General features: G+C 37.5%; 1 protein-coding gene across 1 annotated transcript in view; it reads left to right on the top strand.

The window, feature by feature from the left end:
• The window catches only part of si:dkey-82f1.1 (DENN domain-containing protein 2A), a 55427-nt gene that overhangs the window by 24512 nt on the left and 10807 nt on the right, over nucleotides 1–20108 (top strand). The window contains exons 3-15 of the mRNA XM_056272558.1: nucleotides 1121–2071; nucleotides 5050–5177; nucleotides 9377–9492; nucleotides 10756–10953; nucleotides 11176–11269; nucleotides 12857–12907; nucleotides 12991–13178; nucleotides 13294–13403; nucleotides 13549–13618; nucleotides 14016–14093; nucleotides 16650–16790; nucleotides 16986–17134; nucleotides 19052–19229. Of these exons, the coding sequence (XP_056128533.1) occupies nucleotides 1121–2071; nucleotides 5050–5177; nucleotides 9377–9492; nucleotides 10756–10953; nucleotides 11176–11269; nucleotides 12857–12907; nucleotides 12991–13178; nucleotides 13294–13403; nucleotides 13549–13618; nucleotides 14016–14093; nucleotides 16650–16790; nucleotides 16986–17134; nucleotides 19052–19229 (2452 nt within the window). The remainder of the gene's footprint in view (nucleotides 1–1120; nucleotides 2072–5049; nucleotides 5178–9376; nucleotides 9493–10755; nucleotides 10954–11175; nucleotides 11270–12856; nucleotides 12908–12990; nucleotides 13179–13293; nucleotides 13404–13548; nucleotides 13619–14015; nucleotides 14094–16649; nucleotides 16791–16985; nucleotides 17135–19051; nucleotides 19230–20108) is intronic.

A 20108-nucleotide genomic window follows, 5' to 3' on the forward strand; every position in this document is an offset into this window, starting at 1 on the left:
GAGTGAGCTCACTTTAAATGAAGCCTTTTCGGTACACAGAGGCGTAGTGTGTATCTTTAGCCAGTTGAAAGATAGAGAGAATTCTTCATGTTCTGCTACCTTCAAATGCTATTTCATCAGCTCTCTGTACAATGTTCCCAATCCTGTTAACTCAGCCAGGAAGAGGAGACTTTAGTTTACATCCTGGTGGATGATGGGTGATGTGCCATGCAAGAGTTTGAGCAGGCCTATTCCTGAAGGCGACAAGAAAGAGACAATCACATATTTTGTCCTACACAATCCTCATTTTCCTCTCACCCCCTGTCTCTGCCTCGTTCCCTCTCTCTCTCTCTCGATTCTCTTCCTTGGGGTTTTGGAGCTTGACCTACTTTTTTCCTCTTGGCTGCCTTGAGCTTCATGAAATGAGATACATTAGCCAGAAAGAGAAAAAAAAAAAACCAACATGCCAAAAGAAAGTTGCTGAAAGTTTATTTGAATTCTCTGAGAGCCAACAGTTTGTATTTGAAAAAGAGGTATCACTATTTGGAGGCATATTGGTGAAGATATTCTCCTGTAAAATGATGTGGCGTTAGCACACACAAAAAGTTTCTAGGTTCACGTTTCCTCTGTTTGTTTGTTCGCAAGGCTGTTTATTGACTGAGCCAATTAAAGAAAGAGAAAGATGCACGCCTGTCCCTTGAACTTTGGCCCATTGGTGCAAGCTCATCAGGTCAAACGTTCACAGAGGAGTTGTGCTTTCAGAAGGACTTAAGGCCGATTCATAACCTTCAATTAGATGCGCTGATGCTGTTTTGTGGAGTGAAAGGCTTGTATTTTATGTCCACAGAGGAAATAAGACACGCTGACTGCAAGCCCATCTGCATCTCATTTTGAACTTTAAAAAATGTACATTTAAAAAGTCATTTTAATTTGTTGTACAATTGAAAGTCTAGACAATGCAATTAATACCAATACCAAAGGGGAAACTCTTTGGTAATTGGTCATTTTGAAAATGTAATTATGCGAGAAGTATGTTTTTGAAATGTGACCTTGAAATGCACCGACTCTATAATTACTGTCTAATCTTTTAATGACTCAGACACTCTTGATGACTTTAGCATCTTTCCTGTGGTCTCTTCAGGCTCCACTGCTGCGGATTGAAGCTTGACCAGGCCCAATCTGTGGTGCTTCAGCGGCCTGACCATTGTGGGGTTGGGGACAGTCTCTCATCTCTGAGCAACCTCAACCGAAGCACAGGAGACAACATCATGCTTGCCCACAAGAGTCCTTCCAATCCTCGGCCCATTGAGAACGGCTTGGGCGTTTGCAGCAAGTCCCCCAAAACGCCCTCAGGACTTAAAAGCACTGCCAGCATTCGGGACAAGATCTCCCAATGGGAAGGTAAAACGGAGACCACCGGGGCAAACACCCAGACGACGGGACCGAAAGAAACTGAAGGTGGGAAGAAGAAGGCACAGGCGGAAGTACAAAGGAAAGACAGCAAGAGACTTTTCAACTGGGAGAGACAGAACTGTGGCAAAGAGAATGGTAGCAAGTTTGGAGAGCCTCTGCACACTTCTGAGGGACTTGTGAAAGAAAAAGAATGGATTTTGGACCCAAAATCCCCATTGGGGAAAATGACAGAAACTTGTCAGGACAAAAAGTCAGTGCTCACACACATTAAAAAACTTGAGCAAGCGATGAAGGAGACTCCTTCCAAATCATCCTTGTCTATGCCAGGCAATTATTTCTGCCCAGCTTCCAAAGAGGAGCAGGAAGAGGCAGAGAAAAGAGCCGCTGAGCCGATCTTCGGGACTTTAGATGTGGTGAGATCTGGCAGCCGTCGAAGTCGGGACCCCGAGAACGTCTACAGTGAACCTGGAGTTCCTTCCATTAACCCTTTACCAAAACCCCAAAGAACCTTTCAGCACCACACACAGACAAACAACCATGTGGACAACCACGGTTTTGTCAAGGGTAAACGAAATCTTCCCCCTTTACCTTCCATACCTCCGCCACCCCTTCCCTCCTGTCCTCCACCACCAGGGGTCTGTAGAAGACCATCCGGACGAGCTCGAAACGCTAACAACAGGTAAGAAGACTGATATATGATGACTTTAAGCTAATGTGACTTTAAGAATGAGCTCAGGGTTTGGATTGCATCAGGAAAATTTGTACCTCATTTGGGTATCTAACCAACCTTTTTGTAAACAAGTCAGTCTACTTGGTGGCGCACCTACTTCCAGTCTTGCACAACTCCAATCTATTGAAGACTGAAGACTGTTTGCCAAGCTTCACCAAAACAATCTGCGAAAAACACACAAAACACATCTGAAACGGGAAAGAGCTTTGAGATTGACTGTACAAATAGATTTGACAAGAAATCTGAGGTATATTTTTAGACGGCTGAAAGCTACAGAACAGAGACGCAAGTGAATCGCTGCAATTCACAGAAATAACTGGACTCAGAGAGAGAAAGGTGGATTCGCAGTTATCATTTTGTGTCAATATGCTGGATTTAGGGGTAAAATCATACCCTGTATAGTATTGTTATATATTGTATTGACAACTCATCAATTCAATATTTACCATCGTACACTCACCGGCCACTTTATTAGGTACCCCATGCTAGTAACGGGTTGGACCCCCTTTTGCCTTCAGAACTGCCTCAATTCTTCGTGGCATAGATTCAACAAGGTGCTGGAAGCATTCCTCAGGGAGTTTGGTCCATATTGACATGATGGCATCACACAGTTGCCGCAGATTTGTCGGCTGCACATCCATGATGCGAATCTCCCGTTCCACCACATCCCAAAGATGCTCTATTGGGTTGAGATCTGGTGACTGTGGAGGCCATTTTAGTACAGTGAACTCATTGTCATGTTCAAGAAACCAATTTGAAATGATTAGAGCTTTGTGACATGGTGGAAGTAGCCATCAGAGGATGGGTACATGGTGGCCATAAAGGGATGGACATGGTCAGAAACAATGCTCAGGTAGGCCGTGGCATTTAAACGATGCCCAATTGGCACTAAGGGGCCTAAAGTGTGCCAGGAAAACATCCCCCACACCATTACACCACCACCACCAGCCTGCACAGTGGTAACAAGGCATGATGGTTCCATGTTCTCATTCTGTCTACGCCAAATTCTGACTCTAACATCTGAATGTCTCAACAGAAATCGAGACTCATCAGACCAGGCAACATTTTTCCAGTCTTCAACTGTTCAATTTTGGTGAGCTCTTGCAAATTGTAGCCTCTTTTTCCTATTTGTAGTGGAGATGAGTGGTACCCGGTGGAGTCTTCTGCTGTTGTAGCCCATCCGCCTCAAGGTTGTGCGTGTTGTGGCTTCACAAATGCTTTGCTGCATACCTCGGTTGTAACGAGTGGTTATTTCAGTCACTGTTGCCCTTCTATCAGCTCGAACCAGTCTGGCCATTCTCCTCTGACCTCTGGCATCAACAAGGCATTTCCGCCCACAGAACTGCCGCTCACTGGATGTTTTTTTCTTTTTCGGACCATTCTCTGTAAACCCTAGAGATGGTTGTGCGTGAAAATCCCAGTAGATTAGCAGTTTCTGAAATACTCAGACCAGCCCTTCTGGCACCAACAATCATGCCACGTTCAAAGTCACTCAAATCAACTTTCTTCCCCATACTGATGCTCGGTTTGAACTGCAGGAGATTGTCTTGACCATGTCTACATGCCTAAATGCACTGAGTTGCCGCCATGTGATTGGCTGCTTAGAAATTAAGTGTTAACGAGCAGTTGGACAGGTGTACCTAATAAAGTGGCCGGTGAGTGTATATTCTGCATAATTGGATGTTTTGAAATAAACACTGACAAAAAAAAAACGATACAAGTTTTAGGGCTGGACGATATGACTATATATATGACATTGATATGAGTGATCACACAAATCTAGACCTAACTATATTGAATATATATAAAGAGTTCACAGGCAAATTTGCTTTATATGTTTCCCGACGTCGAAATCAGGCACATATAAATGTCAGGAAACACGATCCTGGCTGCATGTCAGTGTCCATGGATCACTGGATCTTTGGTAAGTTGTTAGGAACACTACATCGAGTCCAACCTTTAGTTTCAACTGATAATCGTTTGTTTTACTCGTAGTTTCCCCTGTTAACTCCAGTCACGCAGTCCAAAGGTTTTTTTTCTCCATTCTGCCCTGATGGAGTTTAGGTTTCTCGCCACTGTCGCCTTTTTCCACCTTTGTTGCCATCGGCTTGGCTTGCTTAGTTGGGGACATTAAATTGAACAATTTATTTAATATTCAACAATAATATTGATCTGCCTGCATTGACACTATTATACAAGAACTGAACTGAGCTGGACGATGACATCACGGTTTACTCCAGAGCGGCTCTATATATATATAAATAAATTAACTAAATCACTGAACTTACTTAAGCTGGACTGTGACGCTATTTTCTTCTGGAAACAAACTTTATTGCATTATTTTCCTGTTATCTCTGTAAAGCTGCTTTGAAACACTCTGTATTGTAAAAAGCGCTATATAAATAAAGGTGACTTGATGTATTACTTTGGAAGCTTAATACATCCATACAGTGAATTTGTCAGGATTTAAAAACCCGTAATTCCTCATCTCATATTGCTCTCAGTGGTACTTGCCATTCCATACGTAGACACTGGAGAAACGGCACGTGGACTGAAGGAACCTTGCAAATTTAGTAGCCTACCATCTGATTTTTATGTCACACTAATGTGAAAATAAATCTTTCGAAACCAAGACTCCCCTAAAGGATTACCGTCCTCAGTCTTTATGGAGATGCAGTTTTAATGGTAGCATTTATCAGTCTAGCCCATCTATGAAATACGTTTTAACTTTTGACATTGTGGTGCAATCTTAATCTTGAGTCTTCTCTGTGGAAAGGGGGTCTGTTTTTAATTGAATCTGTGCAAAGTCCAATCTTGTACATTAAACCAGAGGACATATAAGTTCTCCAATTTCCTGTGGACTTAATTGGCCTCTTCTTGATCTTTATATTAATGACGAGTTTTATTTGTATTTGTTGAACCTGCAGGAAGTCTTACGAGTTTGAAGATATTCTACAGTCGTCAGCAGAAGGTTGTCGAGCAGATCTCTACGATCTATCTAAGCTAGGACTCACGCGCACTTTATCGGAGGAGAATGTCTACGAGGATATCCTAGGTATGACCATGCACTGCACTACAATGGTACTGGGTAAAACTTGGCTGACTCTCTGACTGTGCACCTGACAGAGCAATTTCCCAGAAGCCCAGGAGCTTGAAACTTAATAAGGTACTTAATTGAGACAAGGCCATCACAAACATTGGTGTTTCTTTGCTCAACCTCACCCGTGGTCCTCTATGTTTGTGTTACCCCACATCAGTCTTCTCAACAGCATGGTCTTGGAAAAATAGTTCAATTGGATGCAGGGCCGTGACGTCAACAACAAAATATGGGTGGCCATTTTCCTGACTTTGAAATATTGATAAGCCAATTTATTTTGTTGTCCTAACTATGTTAGTTTAGTAGCATTTTATTATAATTTCAGGGCTTTTTAACACCTGGCTCGTTAGAAGCATTTTTTTCGGGAACCTGGTGCGTTTTTCTCCCTTAGTTTGGTTCGTTTAGCCATAAATAAACATGTGTAACAATATATCGTGCCACAATATATCGCAATACAAAACTGCAACAATACGTATCGTGGATAGTGACAATATGTATCGTGGATAGTTCCCCTAAAATAAAAATTACTGTGTGAGAAATAAATTAAATTTTTTCAGAGTTTTAGTGTCAGTACTACATTAAATTACTATACATAATGTTGATTATATTGTATAATAATGCAATGGGGGAATATTTGTGGGTCCTGATAATGCCAAATGTCTTATGTTACCAGTAAAAAGTGGCCAACATTATTTTAAATATATCTAGTCAGTGACAGAGTGCAAGTATATTCGTCTAAAATAATTCTGTATTTTCAGCTTCAGAATCATGAATATTTTTATTCTGGTGTCACCATTGTCCTTGGGTTTCATGCACCAAGTCTTGTTTTAATCAACAGTAAATTTTTTGTTAACCTTTTATCAAATGTCTTGGAGTATCGCAATAATATCGTATCGTGAGTTCAGTATCGTGATATGTATCGAATCGTGACATGAGGGTATCGTTACACCCCTAGCATTCGCCCTTCGAGACAACAAATTAACAAATGAAGTCCCTGTTTCGGAACAAAGCAAACTATCTACAGGTCTGAAAAGGCCCTTAGTTAGCATAGCAATTTCAGATCTGCAACCAATTTTTGGGTCATAACCCAAAAAGATGGAGAACCACATGCTGAAAAGCATAGCTTTCCTATTATGTACACATCGTATGATTTTGGGCTGTCTCAGACGAAAGATGACAGGGTCTTGGCTCATACAGTCATACATTGAGAGAGGTTCAAAGACAGTCTTGCGACCAAAGATAGCCTGGGATAATTTTCTGACAGTGTCCAAAATTGAGCAGTGTGTTTGCAACGTGAAATGGCGTATTGATCAACGTGAAAAACTACTTTCCTCAAGCCTCATTTGTAAGATTGCCATGCCAATTTGGCCTCTTTTCCCTCGCCATGACTGCATCCATATTCTCCTCGTTCGCTTCCTCTTCTTTTTTCAGCTCACATAAAAACCACAATTGCTAAAGTGCGATTCATCTTGCTCTATTTCTTCCCCACTAGCGCATCCTGATGACTTATTATCATGGGCGTAGGTTTAGGGGGGGGGATGCTAGGTACTAGTCTCCCGTAGCCAGACCTTCAGACTGACGGCTGAAGGTCTGGAATTCATAGCAGCTTTCTTTGGCCATGGCCCGCCCATAAGGCTGTTTGACCGACATGTCAAACAACCAATTACAGTTCGTTTCGTTCAGCGTCACATTTCGGGGCGTGGAAATGTCCCCACAACAACAGACCGGCGTGCAACAAGTCAGTCAGCATAGAAAATCAAAGAAGGAGAAGAAAACAAGCAGTAAGTCATTGATCTGTTCGTGCACGTATAACAACAATGGCGTGCACTTCATCAACAGCCATGCCGATGAGACGCTCGCGGTAAACATCTGTTTGAAGCATCTCTCCACTTTTCAACACCCACAAGCAATTCTGGAGAACCGAACACAATACTGAATCGGCCAGCTGCGATGTCAGCGTCTGTTGATTCATGTTTGCCCGCAAACGCGGCTGATATCCCCTTCGCAGTTAGCTACTTCACTTAATCTTCCATAATAGATAGGAGGGGACACACAACTAGTAAAATTGGATCTGCTGGGAATCCTTCTAAATGCTGACAAAGGGTCGGCCAGGCTTGGAAAATAATACTCTTCCCAAATCCCGTCGGCAAACAGGCTAAAATATCTCTTTTTGTCTCCACTAAGTGCCTCAAACAAAACTCCTGGACATCTCTTAAAGAGTCTACGCCGTGAACCTCGCATACTTTTGAGAATCCTACGTTTAGCTGATCTTGATAAATGCTTATTGTCACTCATGTAAACACAACAGTTTTTCTTCCGCAATCACACGTCTGCGCTTTGTTTCCCGGCGGACCGAAAATAAACGCGACACTCGCGCCCCCCGGAAATCCGATAAAATTCGACCAATCAGATGACGACTTCGACATTCCTGAAGTGTTTCCAGTGGGCGTGACGTCTGAGGCTGAGACTACTAGGTACTAGTCCCAATCAATATTTTAAGATGACAAAATTGTCCTACCAATATTTTAGCGATTCCGACGGCCAGGACGACAGTACAAGAAACGCCATCATTTGATTGGCTGAAAAACCGAGGGGGTGGTGTGGGGGTGGGATGTCCCCACCAAAGCTGAGACCAAACCTACGCCCTTGCGTATTATTCTTCTGTACTAACTTGCATCATAGCCTACGATTCAATAGGTTTCATCATCGTACAGTCTACATACATGCCGTACCCAAGTTTATTAGATCAGTGTCGTACACTGTGATTTTATAGGATTGCCGAAATCACACAATCTGTAGCAGGCATTAAACTTTGATCATCTGTGATTATGATAAATCTGTGGTCTGACTACTAGCCAGATCAAGCTAAATTTGTTTGCACAATCCTCCTAATTCCGTGTTTAATGTTGTGTCTAATTATATAATGACATTTTTACCAGTGATCTAGCGTTTCTCTCTGCTCTGGCAACTAGCAGTCCTTTTAATGGTTTTGAACGTGGAGCATAGCGTACGTTCTCTTGTGTTCTAGAACTGGATGTCCCAACATCATAAACTCTTCCCACCAGGCGCATCTGGTGGATGAATCGACGTGACAGAGGCTTTCTGCATCAGAAAAAACCACCTTTCTTCCACTCAAACATTTTCCTTACCCCCTCTCTCTTTCTCTCTGGCTCGTTCGTTCTTCAAAGACTTTGCTAGGAGTTTATCTTCTTGTTAGTGCCATTGGTGATGCCACACGCAGCTAATGAGGTTTGTGTGGATTCCCTGGCAAACTTACAAACATCTGGAAAGCAACCAAACACATGACGTCAGTTTGCTGAAAAGCGGATCCAAACCAGGCTGTGTTGACAAGGGGAAATTAGCGAGAAATGCCCACAATAGCTAGCACCACTTACTTGTCAGAAAACTTGATTTATGACTTGTCGTTATGAAAGCATTCAAATTTGCTTTTAATTGAAAATATAACCTGTTTTGTTTGGTTGGGAAATGTGTAGCTTGAGTGGGTTTTTTTGTTGTTACATTTTGAAATGTACCTAGTTAGTGTCTAAATATGGTTCGAGTTCTTCTTAAATGTAAATCTTGGGTTTTTTGTCACTTGTTTTATTGTCTACAGGTTTAAATCATCCGTCCTCAACAAGACACATAGGCTTTATTCCTACTCAGTGTTTTTGACTTGTTTTCCAGTATATCGAAACATGGTTAAATCAAGATACATTTACTTGAGATGCCAAATACTTTCTTCACATATTAAGTCTTGTTTCTGAAAAAAAAAAGTTCATACTTAAACAAGAAAGAAAAATATCTGCCAATGGGGTCAGAAAAATAATACAGAGTAAACATTATAAAGTTAATACTGAGTAATAATAAGTTTATTTTTCTTAGCACATTGGCAGATATTTGTTCTTGTTTTAAGGATAAAGTCACTTAATTTTGATAATTTTTCAGAAATCAATCTTGTATCATTTTACTTCTCAAGAAAATGTATCTTAATTTAAGAATATTTAGATATTTTACTGAAAAACAAGTCAAAAATACAGTTTTTTGGGGGGGGTTTTGCAGTGTAAAATACTAATCAATATCTATACAGCATTATGGTTTTGAAAAATGGCCAAGCGAGCATTACTAATAATAATCTTGGTGTACATTTTGTTTCAAAGACCCTCCATCGAAGGAGAACCCATATGAAGACATAGAGTTGGAAAGCCGCTGTCTTGGGAGCAAGTATCCCGTCCTTTCTTCCCCTTCCTCTCCCATTCCCGACACCCCATCCAAGGTATTCATACAGCGTTCCTGATTAATTCTTTTCACTCTAGAGCGAGTACTTTATATCCATCAGCATTCAATACTAGCATCTAGATGAGTGATGTGAATTCACATTAGTATAGTTTATTCCCCCCAAAATTTAAAATGTCATGTACTTGTACATCAGATGCAAAATAAAGCCAGATAAGTTTTGAGTGACTGGATGACATGACAATTTTTTTTAAAGGGTTAGTTCACCCAAAAATGAAAATGATGTCATTAATGACTCGCCCTCATGTCGCTCCAAGCCCGTAAGACCTCCGTTCATCTTCAGGACACAGTTTAAGATATTTTAGATTTAGTCTAAATCTACTAAATCTAAATTATCTTAAACTGTGTCCTGAAGATGAACGGAGGTCTGACGGGCTTGGAGCGACATGAGGGCGAGTCATTAATGACATCATTTTCATTTTTGGGTGAACGAACCCTTTAAGGTAACCTGATCAATCAAAATTAGCAACTTACTGTGAATTGGGGACATTTAATATTCAACAATATTATTGATCTGCCTGCATTGACAGCATTATATGAGAACTGAACTGAGCTGGACGATGACATCACGGTTTACTCCAGAGCGGCTCTACATATATATAAATGAACTAAATTAATAACTTTTTTATCCATCACTGAACTCCCTTAAGCTGGACTATGACGCTATTTTCTTCCAGAAACAAACTTTGTTGCATTATTTTCCTCCTGTTATCACTGTAAAGCTGCTTTGAAACACTCTGTATTGTAAAAAGCACTATATAAATAAAGCTGACTTGAATTACAATTTCTCAAAGACAGCTCTCCTCCAAACCTGGTTTCTTCAGATAACATTTAGATGAGTGATGTGAATTCACATTAGTATAGTTTATTCCCTAAAAATTAAAAATGTCATTATACATTAGAAGCAAAATAAAGAGAAGAGCTTTTGCTTCATCCCGCTTCTTTCCAAACATATTGTAATTATTGTTATAATACTTTATAGATATTGTCTTTCGGGTATGGTGAAACATACTTATTGTATTTTTATATTTTATTTTATTTGTATCTTTTTGTTGTTTGAAATAAAAATAAAGAATAAAGAATAAAAAAAGAGCAGCTTGTACATGCCACAAAACATCTACATTTTTGTCCTATGGAAGATTCGAAGTTTGGAGTGACACGATGACAAAACCATTTTTTTTTTAAGGTAACCTGATAAAATCAAATTAGCAACTGACTCTGAATTACAATTTCTCAATGACAGCTCTCCTCCAAGCCTGGTTTCTTCAGGCAGAACTCAGAGCGACGCAGTTTCAAGCTATTGGAGCTGCGTAAGACCGGCAGAGACGGTGGCATCGCGTCCCCGTCCCGAGTCAGCCCTCCATCAACACCCAGCAGCCCGGATGACACCCCGTGCCTGTCAGGGGATCCATACAACCGGCGGCGGAGGAAAATACCAAAGGTACAGTCAAAAAGGGGCCCGAGTCAGTGTAATCCTTGACTTATCAGTGATTTATGGTTCTGACTGAGACACTGGCCCGGCGGAATGCTTCCACTGCTAATAAAAATGTGACAGGCAGATGAGACACCTGAAAAATGGAGGAAAAAGTCATTTCCTTTGCGAAAGACTTGGAAGAGCTGTGTCTGATAAAGCAAGAGCCGTGACTGTTTTCTTTCTCAACAGATGGTGCAGAAAATCAACGGCATCTTTGAGGCCCGCCGGGGGAAGAAGAGGATGAAAAGGGTCTCGCAGTCGACCGAGGCCAGTTCAGGACGAGGTGTGTGAGGGCAACTTTATATGTTAGCTAAATTTAGACCTACCTTTTGCTGTGAAAACCATGCTTGAAGGAGAAGTACATTCAATTTGCTCACGCTTGTCACAAGTGAATTGAGTATATATTTCATTTTTAGTTTTGTATGTGTGTATATATACACTACCGTTCAAAAGTTTGGGGTCAGTGAGAATTTTATTTTTATTTTTTGGAGGAAAGAAATCAATACTTAATTTGATCGAAAGTGACAGTAAAGACATTTATAATGTTACAAAAGTTTCTATTTCAAACAAATGCTGTTCTTTTGAACTTCCTATTCATCAAAGAATCCTAAAAAAAAAAAAAAAAACTGTACAACTGACAGACCAACAACTGTTTCAACATTGATAATAATAATAAATGTTTCTTGAGCATCAAATCCTCATATTATACTGATTTGTGAAGGATCATTTGACACTGAAGACACTGACACTGGTGATGCTGAAAATTCAGCTTTGATCACAGGAATAAATTACACTTTACTATATATTCACACAGAAAACAGCTGATTTACACTGGAATAATATTTAATACTATAACTGATTTTTGTTGTATTTTTAATCAAATAAGCGCAGCCATGGTTAGCAGAAGAGAATTCTTTTAAAAGTATTTAAAATCGTACCGACCCCAAACTTTTGAACGGTAGTGTATATATACATACAAAACTAAAAATGAAATATATATACTCATATTATGTTTATATATATTTGTCTTTATTTTTGCTTTTTATTTTGTTAACTTTTTTATTTACGCACACACACACACGTTACATGCTTAGTTTATTTTTACTTTATTATTACTATATATATATATATATATATATAAAAGGAAAAATTAAAACATGCGTATAAACGATATATATACATACATTAAGGGCTGTCAAATCGATTAATCGCACCTAACATAAAATGTTGTTTATATAATATATGTGTGTACGCACGCACACATACACACACACATTATATATATATATATATATATCATAAATATATTATGTACACACATATAGTATATAAACACAAACATTTATGTTAGATGTGATTAATCGATTTGCCAGCCCTAATAATAAATTAAATATACATTTATTTGTACTTAATTAGTACTTTATATATATATATATATATATATATGTGTGTGTGTGTGTGTGTGTGTTTGTTTGTACATATTGTACATTTTCTATATTTTCTTTTTTTGTTTATAATGTTTTAAGAAAGATAATACATGGTTTATATTGAATTATAAGAGTTATAGTCTGACCCTTGGATGGCCATATTTGTTGCACCCATATTCACCTATAAAGTAACAGCCCATTTAACACTGCATTGTGGGACAGTCCGGGCCTCAGCCACATGTGCGTCCACTTAGCTTTATGGACACGTTTACAGTTTGGGGTCAGTTGCGTTTGACCCATTTTTCCTGGGATGATAGAATTATGTTACGTTATAGGATACACATGTGCACCCAAGCATGAAATGTCTTAGTGAATACCTGCATACCGATTCTCTGGTGACCTTTGACCTCTCTTTCTCTCTCTCTCTCTCTTCTCCGGCACAGTGACGGACGACAACAGCGAGTCTGAAAGTGACACAGAGGAGAAACTAAAGGGTAAGAGGCCTTACAGTCACTGAAAGTAAGTCACACAATGAACTTCTATGGGGAAAGGCATCATATTTTTCTGTTTATATTAGCTCACAGTCAGAGATTAGTGTCGGTCCAGTCTATGTTGAGGCAAACGGGTCGATATCGCACTTTGGAGCGAGACTTGATGGACTTGCAGGAGAGAAAGTTGTTTGAGTACTTCCTGGTTGTGGCTCTTCATAAGACCAAAGCCGGTGTGCCGTATTTACCTGAAGTCACACAGCAGTTCCCTCTAAAGGTACTAACATTTCTCTCCCAAAAACATCCGATCAATCTGGACTTGAAGATGTTCACGTCAGTAAATGTTTTTCTAAACTCATGCATCTGTGTTCCTGATTTTTTCCCCTCGCTAGTTGGAACGAAGCTTTAAGTTTATGCGAGAAGCTGAAGACCAGCTGAAAGTCATTCCGCAATTCTGTTTCCCTGACGCTAAAGACTGGGCACCTGTGGACAATTTCCCCAGGTATCCAGTCCACATGCTTTACAGCCCCTCAATCGTTATTAGAAGCACATTTGATGCTATTGTCTGAAATAACTCATTATTTGTGCCGTTTGGGAAGCAATTGCTCCATTGTTACACAATTTTGAATCAAATCTGTTGTTTTTAGTGAGACTTTCTCGTTCGTGTTAACCGGGGAAGACGGGAGCCGAAGATTTGGCTACTGTCGCCGCTTACTGGTGAGCCGCTCTCTTTATTTGTCATTTTAACAGAAAATATTTATTCAGAGTACACTGACTGCAGGGCTAGACATGTATGATGAACCATAGATGAGATGTGAATAGCCTCTCTCAGACTATGTTCAAAAATGGTTCTTTTGAGAACTGTTCACTTAAGGGTTCTTTGGGGAACCAAAAATGGTTCTTCTATGACATCACTGTGAAACCCCTCTTTTGGAACTTTTACTTTTAGAATTTAGAATGTTTAAAAATGCAACAATGTTTCAAACTGTAGCATTTCACATTATTGTCACATGACCTGTTTTAGTGACTTCTAGTCAACAGTTAGAAGTAAATGTTATTAAATTTATTTATTTTTTGCATTCTCACCAGTCGTTTGTGTTTGTGTGTGTTTTAGCCCAGCGGTAAAGGGAGGCGTTTACCTGAAGTCTACTGCATCGTGAGCAGATTGGGCTGTTTTGATCTGTTCTCTAAGGTATTTCAGAAATCTCAGTCTGCATTTATTCTCTTGTGCTTCTCTGTGTTGGTGCTTTTGTCAGTATGCAAATATAGATCATTAATATCTGAGGTGAAATTCAAAATTTGGCTGCAAAAAATGTAGATGTGACTGTGATTTTGTCGCACAGAAGTTACTTGTTGTCCCTGGAACAACATTCTTCTCAATATGCTAGATTATAGAGATGAGGAAAGGGCTCAGGGTTAGAACGAGGGGCTTTTTATCAACATCAGTTCCCTCTGATGGTCAGTGAGGACTTTGTCTGTTTGATATGTTGATTCTGGAACAACAGTAGCTTCAAGTAGGAAGACATTCTTTTTTTTTTCTTTTTTTTTTCTTCTTTTTTTTTAAGATTTAAATTATTATTTTTTTTATTTTTTTATTTAGGTTTTAATTTTATAATTATATTATTATTTACATTTAAAAAAAATGTTTTATCTTGATTTTTATTTTGATTAGATTTTTGTTATTTTGCGTTTTATTTTATTTTAATTTATTTATTATTACAATAATAAGCACATAATAATGTTTGTTGTTCTTATTGGTGGTATTATTATTATTATGATTTTTTTTTTTTTGGAATGATGTTGAATAATATTAGGGGCCAGTAGGCAAAAACAAATAAACAAATTTGTATTCTTTATTTATTTAGAACTGTTGAATAATCTATGGGTGGTACGCAAAAAATAAAATAAACAAAATGTTTAATTACAATGATAAACCACTAATAATCTTTATTTTTCTTATTGGTTTTGTTATTATTATTTATTTTGAATGATGTTGAATAATATGTGGGTGGTAGGCAAAAAAATTATAAATTAAGTTTAATTACAATGATAAACCGATAATACTGTTTGTTTTTCTTATTGGTATTATTATTTTTTTGAGTGATGTATAATATTTGAGGGGTGAGCAAAAACTAATAAAAATATTTGCCATTATTAATTTATTTATTAAGAACTGTGTTGAATAATGTATGGGTGATGGACAAAAAAAAGGTTTTATTATAATATTAATTTATTTAGTTCTTTAGTTATTTATTTTGAATAATGTATGGGTGATGGGCAAAAAAAAGGTTTTATTATAATATTAATTTAATTAGTTCTTTAGTTATTTATTTTGAATAATGTATGGGTGATGGGCAAAAAAAAGGTTTTATTATAATATTAATTTAGTTCTTTAGTTATTTATTTTGAATAACGCATGGGTGGTGGGCAAAAAAAAGGTTTTATTATAATATTAATTTATTTAGTTCTTTAGTTATTTATTTTGAATAATGTATGGGTGATGGGCAAAAAAAAGGTTTTATTATAATATTAATTTATTTAGTTCTTTAGTTATTTATTTTGAATAATGAATGGGTGATGGGCAAAAAAAAGGTTTTATTATAATATTAATTTATATAGTTCTTTAGTTATTTATTTTGAATAATGTATGGGTGATGGGCAAAAAAAAAGGTTTTATTATAATATTAATTTATTTAGTTCTTTAGTTATTTATTTTGAATACTGTATGGGTGGTGGGCAAAAAAAGGTTTTATTATAATATTAATTTAGTTCTTTAGTTATTTATTTTGAATAATGTATGGGTGATGGGCAAAAAAAAGGTTTTATTATAATATTAATTTAATTAGTTCTTTAGTTATTTATTTTGAATAATGTATGGGTGATGGGCAAAAAAAAGGTTTTATTATAATATTAATTTAGTTCTTTAGTTATTTATTTTGAATAACGCATGGGTGGTGGGCAAAAAAAAAGGTTTTATTATAATATTAATTTATTTAGTTCTTTAGTTATTTATTTTGAATAATGTATGGGTGATGGGCAAAAAAAAGGTTTTATTATAATATTAATTTATTTAGTTCTTTAGTTATTTATTTTGAATAACGCATGGGTGGTGGGCAAAAAAAAAGGTTTTATTATAATATTAATTTATTTAGTTCTTTAGTTATTTATTTTGAATAACGCATGGGTGGTGGGCAAAAAAAAGGTTTTATTATAATATTAATTTATTTAGTTCTTTAGTTATTTATTTTGAATAATGTATGGGTGATGGGCAAAAAAAAGGTTTTATTATAATATTAATTTATTTAGTTCTTTAGTTATTTATTTTGAATAATGAATGGGTGATGGGCAAAAAAAAGGTTTTATTATAATATTAATTTATATAGTTCTTTAGTTATTTATTTTGAATAATGTATGGGTGATGGGCAAAAAAAAAGGTTTTATTATAATATTAATTTATTTAGTTCTTTAGTTATTTATTTTGAATACTGTATGGGTGATGGGCAAAAAAAAAGGTTTTATTATAATATTAATTTATTTAGTTCTTTAGTTATTTATTTTGAATACTGTATGGGTGGTGGGCAAAAAAAGGTTTTATTATAATATTAATTTATTTAGTTCTTTAGTTATTTATTTTGAATAATGTATGGGTGGTGGGCAAAAAATAAAATTAAAATAAAAGTCGATTTAGGAAAAATGTGATCTAAACCAGATCACACATGACATGCATGTTGATGTCCGTCTGATGTAGATCCTGGATGAGGTAGAAAAGAGACGAGCAATCTCTCCTGCGCTGGTCCAGCCTTTTATGAGAGGAATCATGGAGGCGCCGTTCCCAGCGCCGGGAAGAACCATCAGCATCAAGAACTTTCTTCCGGGTTCAGGAACAGAGGTCAGTTTAAAGGCGGGAATATGAACAAGGTTTCTTTTTACAGTGGCCTTGCAAGTGTCTGGTGAGTGTTTCAACTTTGAGTCTCAAAACTAATAGTGTTTCTCTCTCTCTCTCTCTCTCTCTCTCTCTCTCTCTCTCTCTCTCTCTCTCTCTCTCTCTCTCTCTCTCTCTCTCTCTCTCTCTCTCCGTCTGTAGGTGATAGAGTTATGTCGGCCTTCAGATTCCCGTCTGGAACATGTGGACTTCGAGTGTTTGTTTTCCTCTCTGAGCTTGCGTCTGCTTCTGCGGGTGTTTGCTTCTCTTCTTCTGGAACGAAGGGTCATCTTCACCGCAGATAAACTCAGGTACGACCTGTTGATTGACAGGTGAGTAGGCGGATTTCCTTTTGTGTAAATGGTGTCATGGTGTAAATGGTGTCAGCATTCATAAGTTCAAATAAACACATGATAATGATTCACTTGATAATCCTATGGATCAGTCTGAGGTTTGTTGGCATCGAGAGCTTCTTTCCTGAAGATCTGCACATGTGTGTGTTTGTGCGTGAACCCAAAAGACGACAAGGGAAGAATGAAAAGATATGACACGGCAAGAGGGGGGAAAACGCAGCTTGTGGAGCCGTTTTTCACAGCTCAAGACAGATATGGAAAAATGCTGTTGTGTAATATAGTCGCCTTGGGAACAAAAGTCAACCCCAATGTTTTTTTGTACGGAAAAAGCTGCGAGACTAGTCCTCACTGGAAGTGCTGGGCCTGTAACGAGACTTGTGTCAAAGCAGCATCCTCCCTAAAAAGACCATTTTTATATTTTTGAGAAAGATGATCTGATGAAATACATCAAAATACAGGAATCGTTCCACAAATCAGAGAAGAAATCTGCATCCTAATGAGTAAAATTCACATTGAAGACGACATGAAGATTAAAAAGCAAGAAATGGCTATCAGAAAATAAGAAATAAGATGATACATTCAGTGAAAACTGGGCAACTGACCCCAAACTGTAAACGTGTCCATAAAGCTAAGTGGACGCACATGTGGCTGAGGCCCGGACTGTCCCACAATGCAGTGTTAAATGGGCTGTTACTTTATAGGTGAATATGGGTGCAACAAATATGGTCATCCAAGGGTCAGACTATAACTCTTATAATTCAATATAAACCATGTATTATCTTTCTTAAAAATATATAAACAAAAAAAGAAAATATAGAAAATGTACAATATGTACAAACAAACACAACATTGCCAAATGCAAAATACAAAATATTTTAATATATATATATGTGTGTGTGTGTGTGTGTATATATATATATATATATATATATATATATTATTATTATTATTATTTATCCTAATGGATAAATCACCCATTAAAATCATCCAAGTCCAGGTCACATTTCTACGGAGGCGTATTGCATTCACTTGAGGAAAAAAATCTACTCTGCATTTCTCAATTAACGAGTTAATTATCTCAGAATTACCAGATAATTTTTCATGAAAAAAAGTTTTTGCTCTGTTTTTCTGAATTAATGACTTAATTATCTCAAAATTATGAGTAACTCATTAATTCATAAAAACTTTGTGAAAACAATGTTTTTCAAGAATAATGTATCTCATAATTCTGAGATAATAACTCGTTAATTCAGAAAAACAGAGCAAAAACTTTTTTTCATGAAAAATTATCTGGTAATTCTGAGATAATTAACTCGTTCATTCAGAAAAACAGAGTAGATTTTTTTTTCTCAAGTGAATGCAATACACCTCCGGCCCTCCGTATATTTCAGCCCAAAGTCAAAAATTATATTTTCTTACTAATCATGGCAGTATTTTGCAAATTCTCCCATCAAATAATTTAAAGAAATAATTTATAAATAATTTATTATAATGATAACCTCATAGTGATGATCATTATTTTTATTAATTTATTTTTTGCATTATGGTAATGGTAATTTAGCAGGGAAAATGTGCGTGATAAAATGTCACAATGCAAAAATCATAATGATCCAAAAATTCTTCTAGATTCTAGCTTCTTCTTATTTTATACAAAGTATAATATAAGATTACTTATATTTCTTAATTCATGCACCATTTAAAAAATATTCAAAGAATGAGCAATAGTAACACCGAGGCTTGCTTTAGTGACCAGCACTGATTGATTCTTCTTTGCTGCCATCTTCTGGTGTAAATGTGTAAACACAGTCATATCAACATCATGATAGAATTTCTAACAAACATTCTGAATAAATCTCCCGGTCTCTTTCTCGTCAGCACCCTCTCTAAATGCTGCCATGCCATAGTGGCTTTGCTGTACCCGTTCACCTGGCAGCACACTTACATCCCAGTCCTGCCACCTTCCATGATGGACATCGTCTGCACGCCAACTCCCTTCATAGTCGGGCTGCTGTCGAGCTCCCTGGCCCGACTCAAAGAGCTGCCGCTAGAGGAGGTGAGACACTGGGGACTAGTACACAACCATATTAATATTTCTGCAGTGTGTAGTAAGAAAACTGTATGCAGAATATCAGTATATCAGTAATAACAGCCATATGACATGTTTATATATATATATATGACGTGTTTAGTAGGGATGCACGATGATATCGGGACAACATCGGTATCGGCCGATAAAAGCTTAAAATGACCATCATCGGCATCGGCCGATATGAATATTTCTGCCGATGAGTCTTGCCGATAGGGTGGCGTGTTTCCTATGCGCACGTGACGACCGTGAACGAAGCATGAGCGCCAGCAACTTAAACTTCCAACTAGGGGTGCGCGTCTCACGGTTTTTGATCGTGGATGATTAAAATGTCTCCACGATCTGCTTTTGAAGAAAAATCATAGTATCGTGCATTCTATCAGTTCAATTCTGGCGCCTTCATCTCAACATACTGTACAACGCGACGTACATTCACATCACATGTAAACGCAGAGGTATAGTTACACTCACGGGACACTGCAATTCACAAAAGTTCATTGTTTGCATGTGCGTCAAAGTCTTGCTAGGTAAACATGTCATTCACGTGCTGATGCGCTGTTCTAACATCCGCTTTTCTGAGCGCGTACACGCGACGCTCACAGGAACTAAAGCCGTCACAGCGTCTGCATACTGGACTAATCCTTCGAGTCTTATTGCGCTGATACTGTCAAATACACACAAGGTTTACATAAACAAAGTTGGTTATGTCTAAAGTGAAAGCAAACAGAGAAAATCTGCTTGTCAAATGCGTGTATATTAGACGCGTCGCGTTACTCGCGTGCAGTTCTTAAAGAGACAGTAATAATATTCTGCCGCTTGTCTTTAAAGAGATACTGCACCCAGAAA

This window comes from Rhinichthys klamathensis, unplaced genomic scaffold, assembly GCF_029890125.1.
Source record: "Rhinichthys klamathensis goyatoka isolate OS25496 unplaced genomic scaffold, OSU_Roscu_1.1 h1tg000341l_1, whole genome shotgun sequence".
Lineage (NCBI taxonomy): Eukaryota > Metazoa > Chordata > Actinopteri > Cypriniformes > Leuciscidae > Rhinichthys > Rhinichthys klamathensis.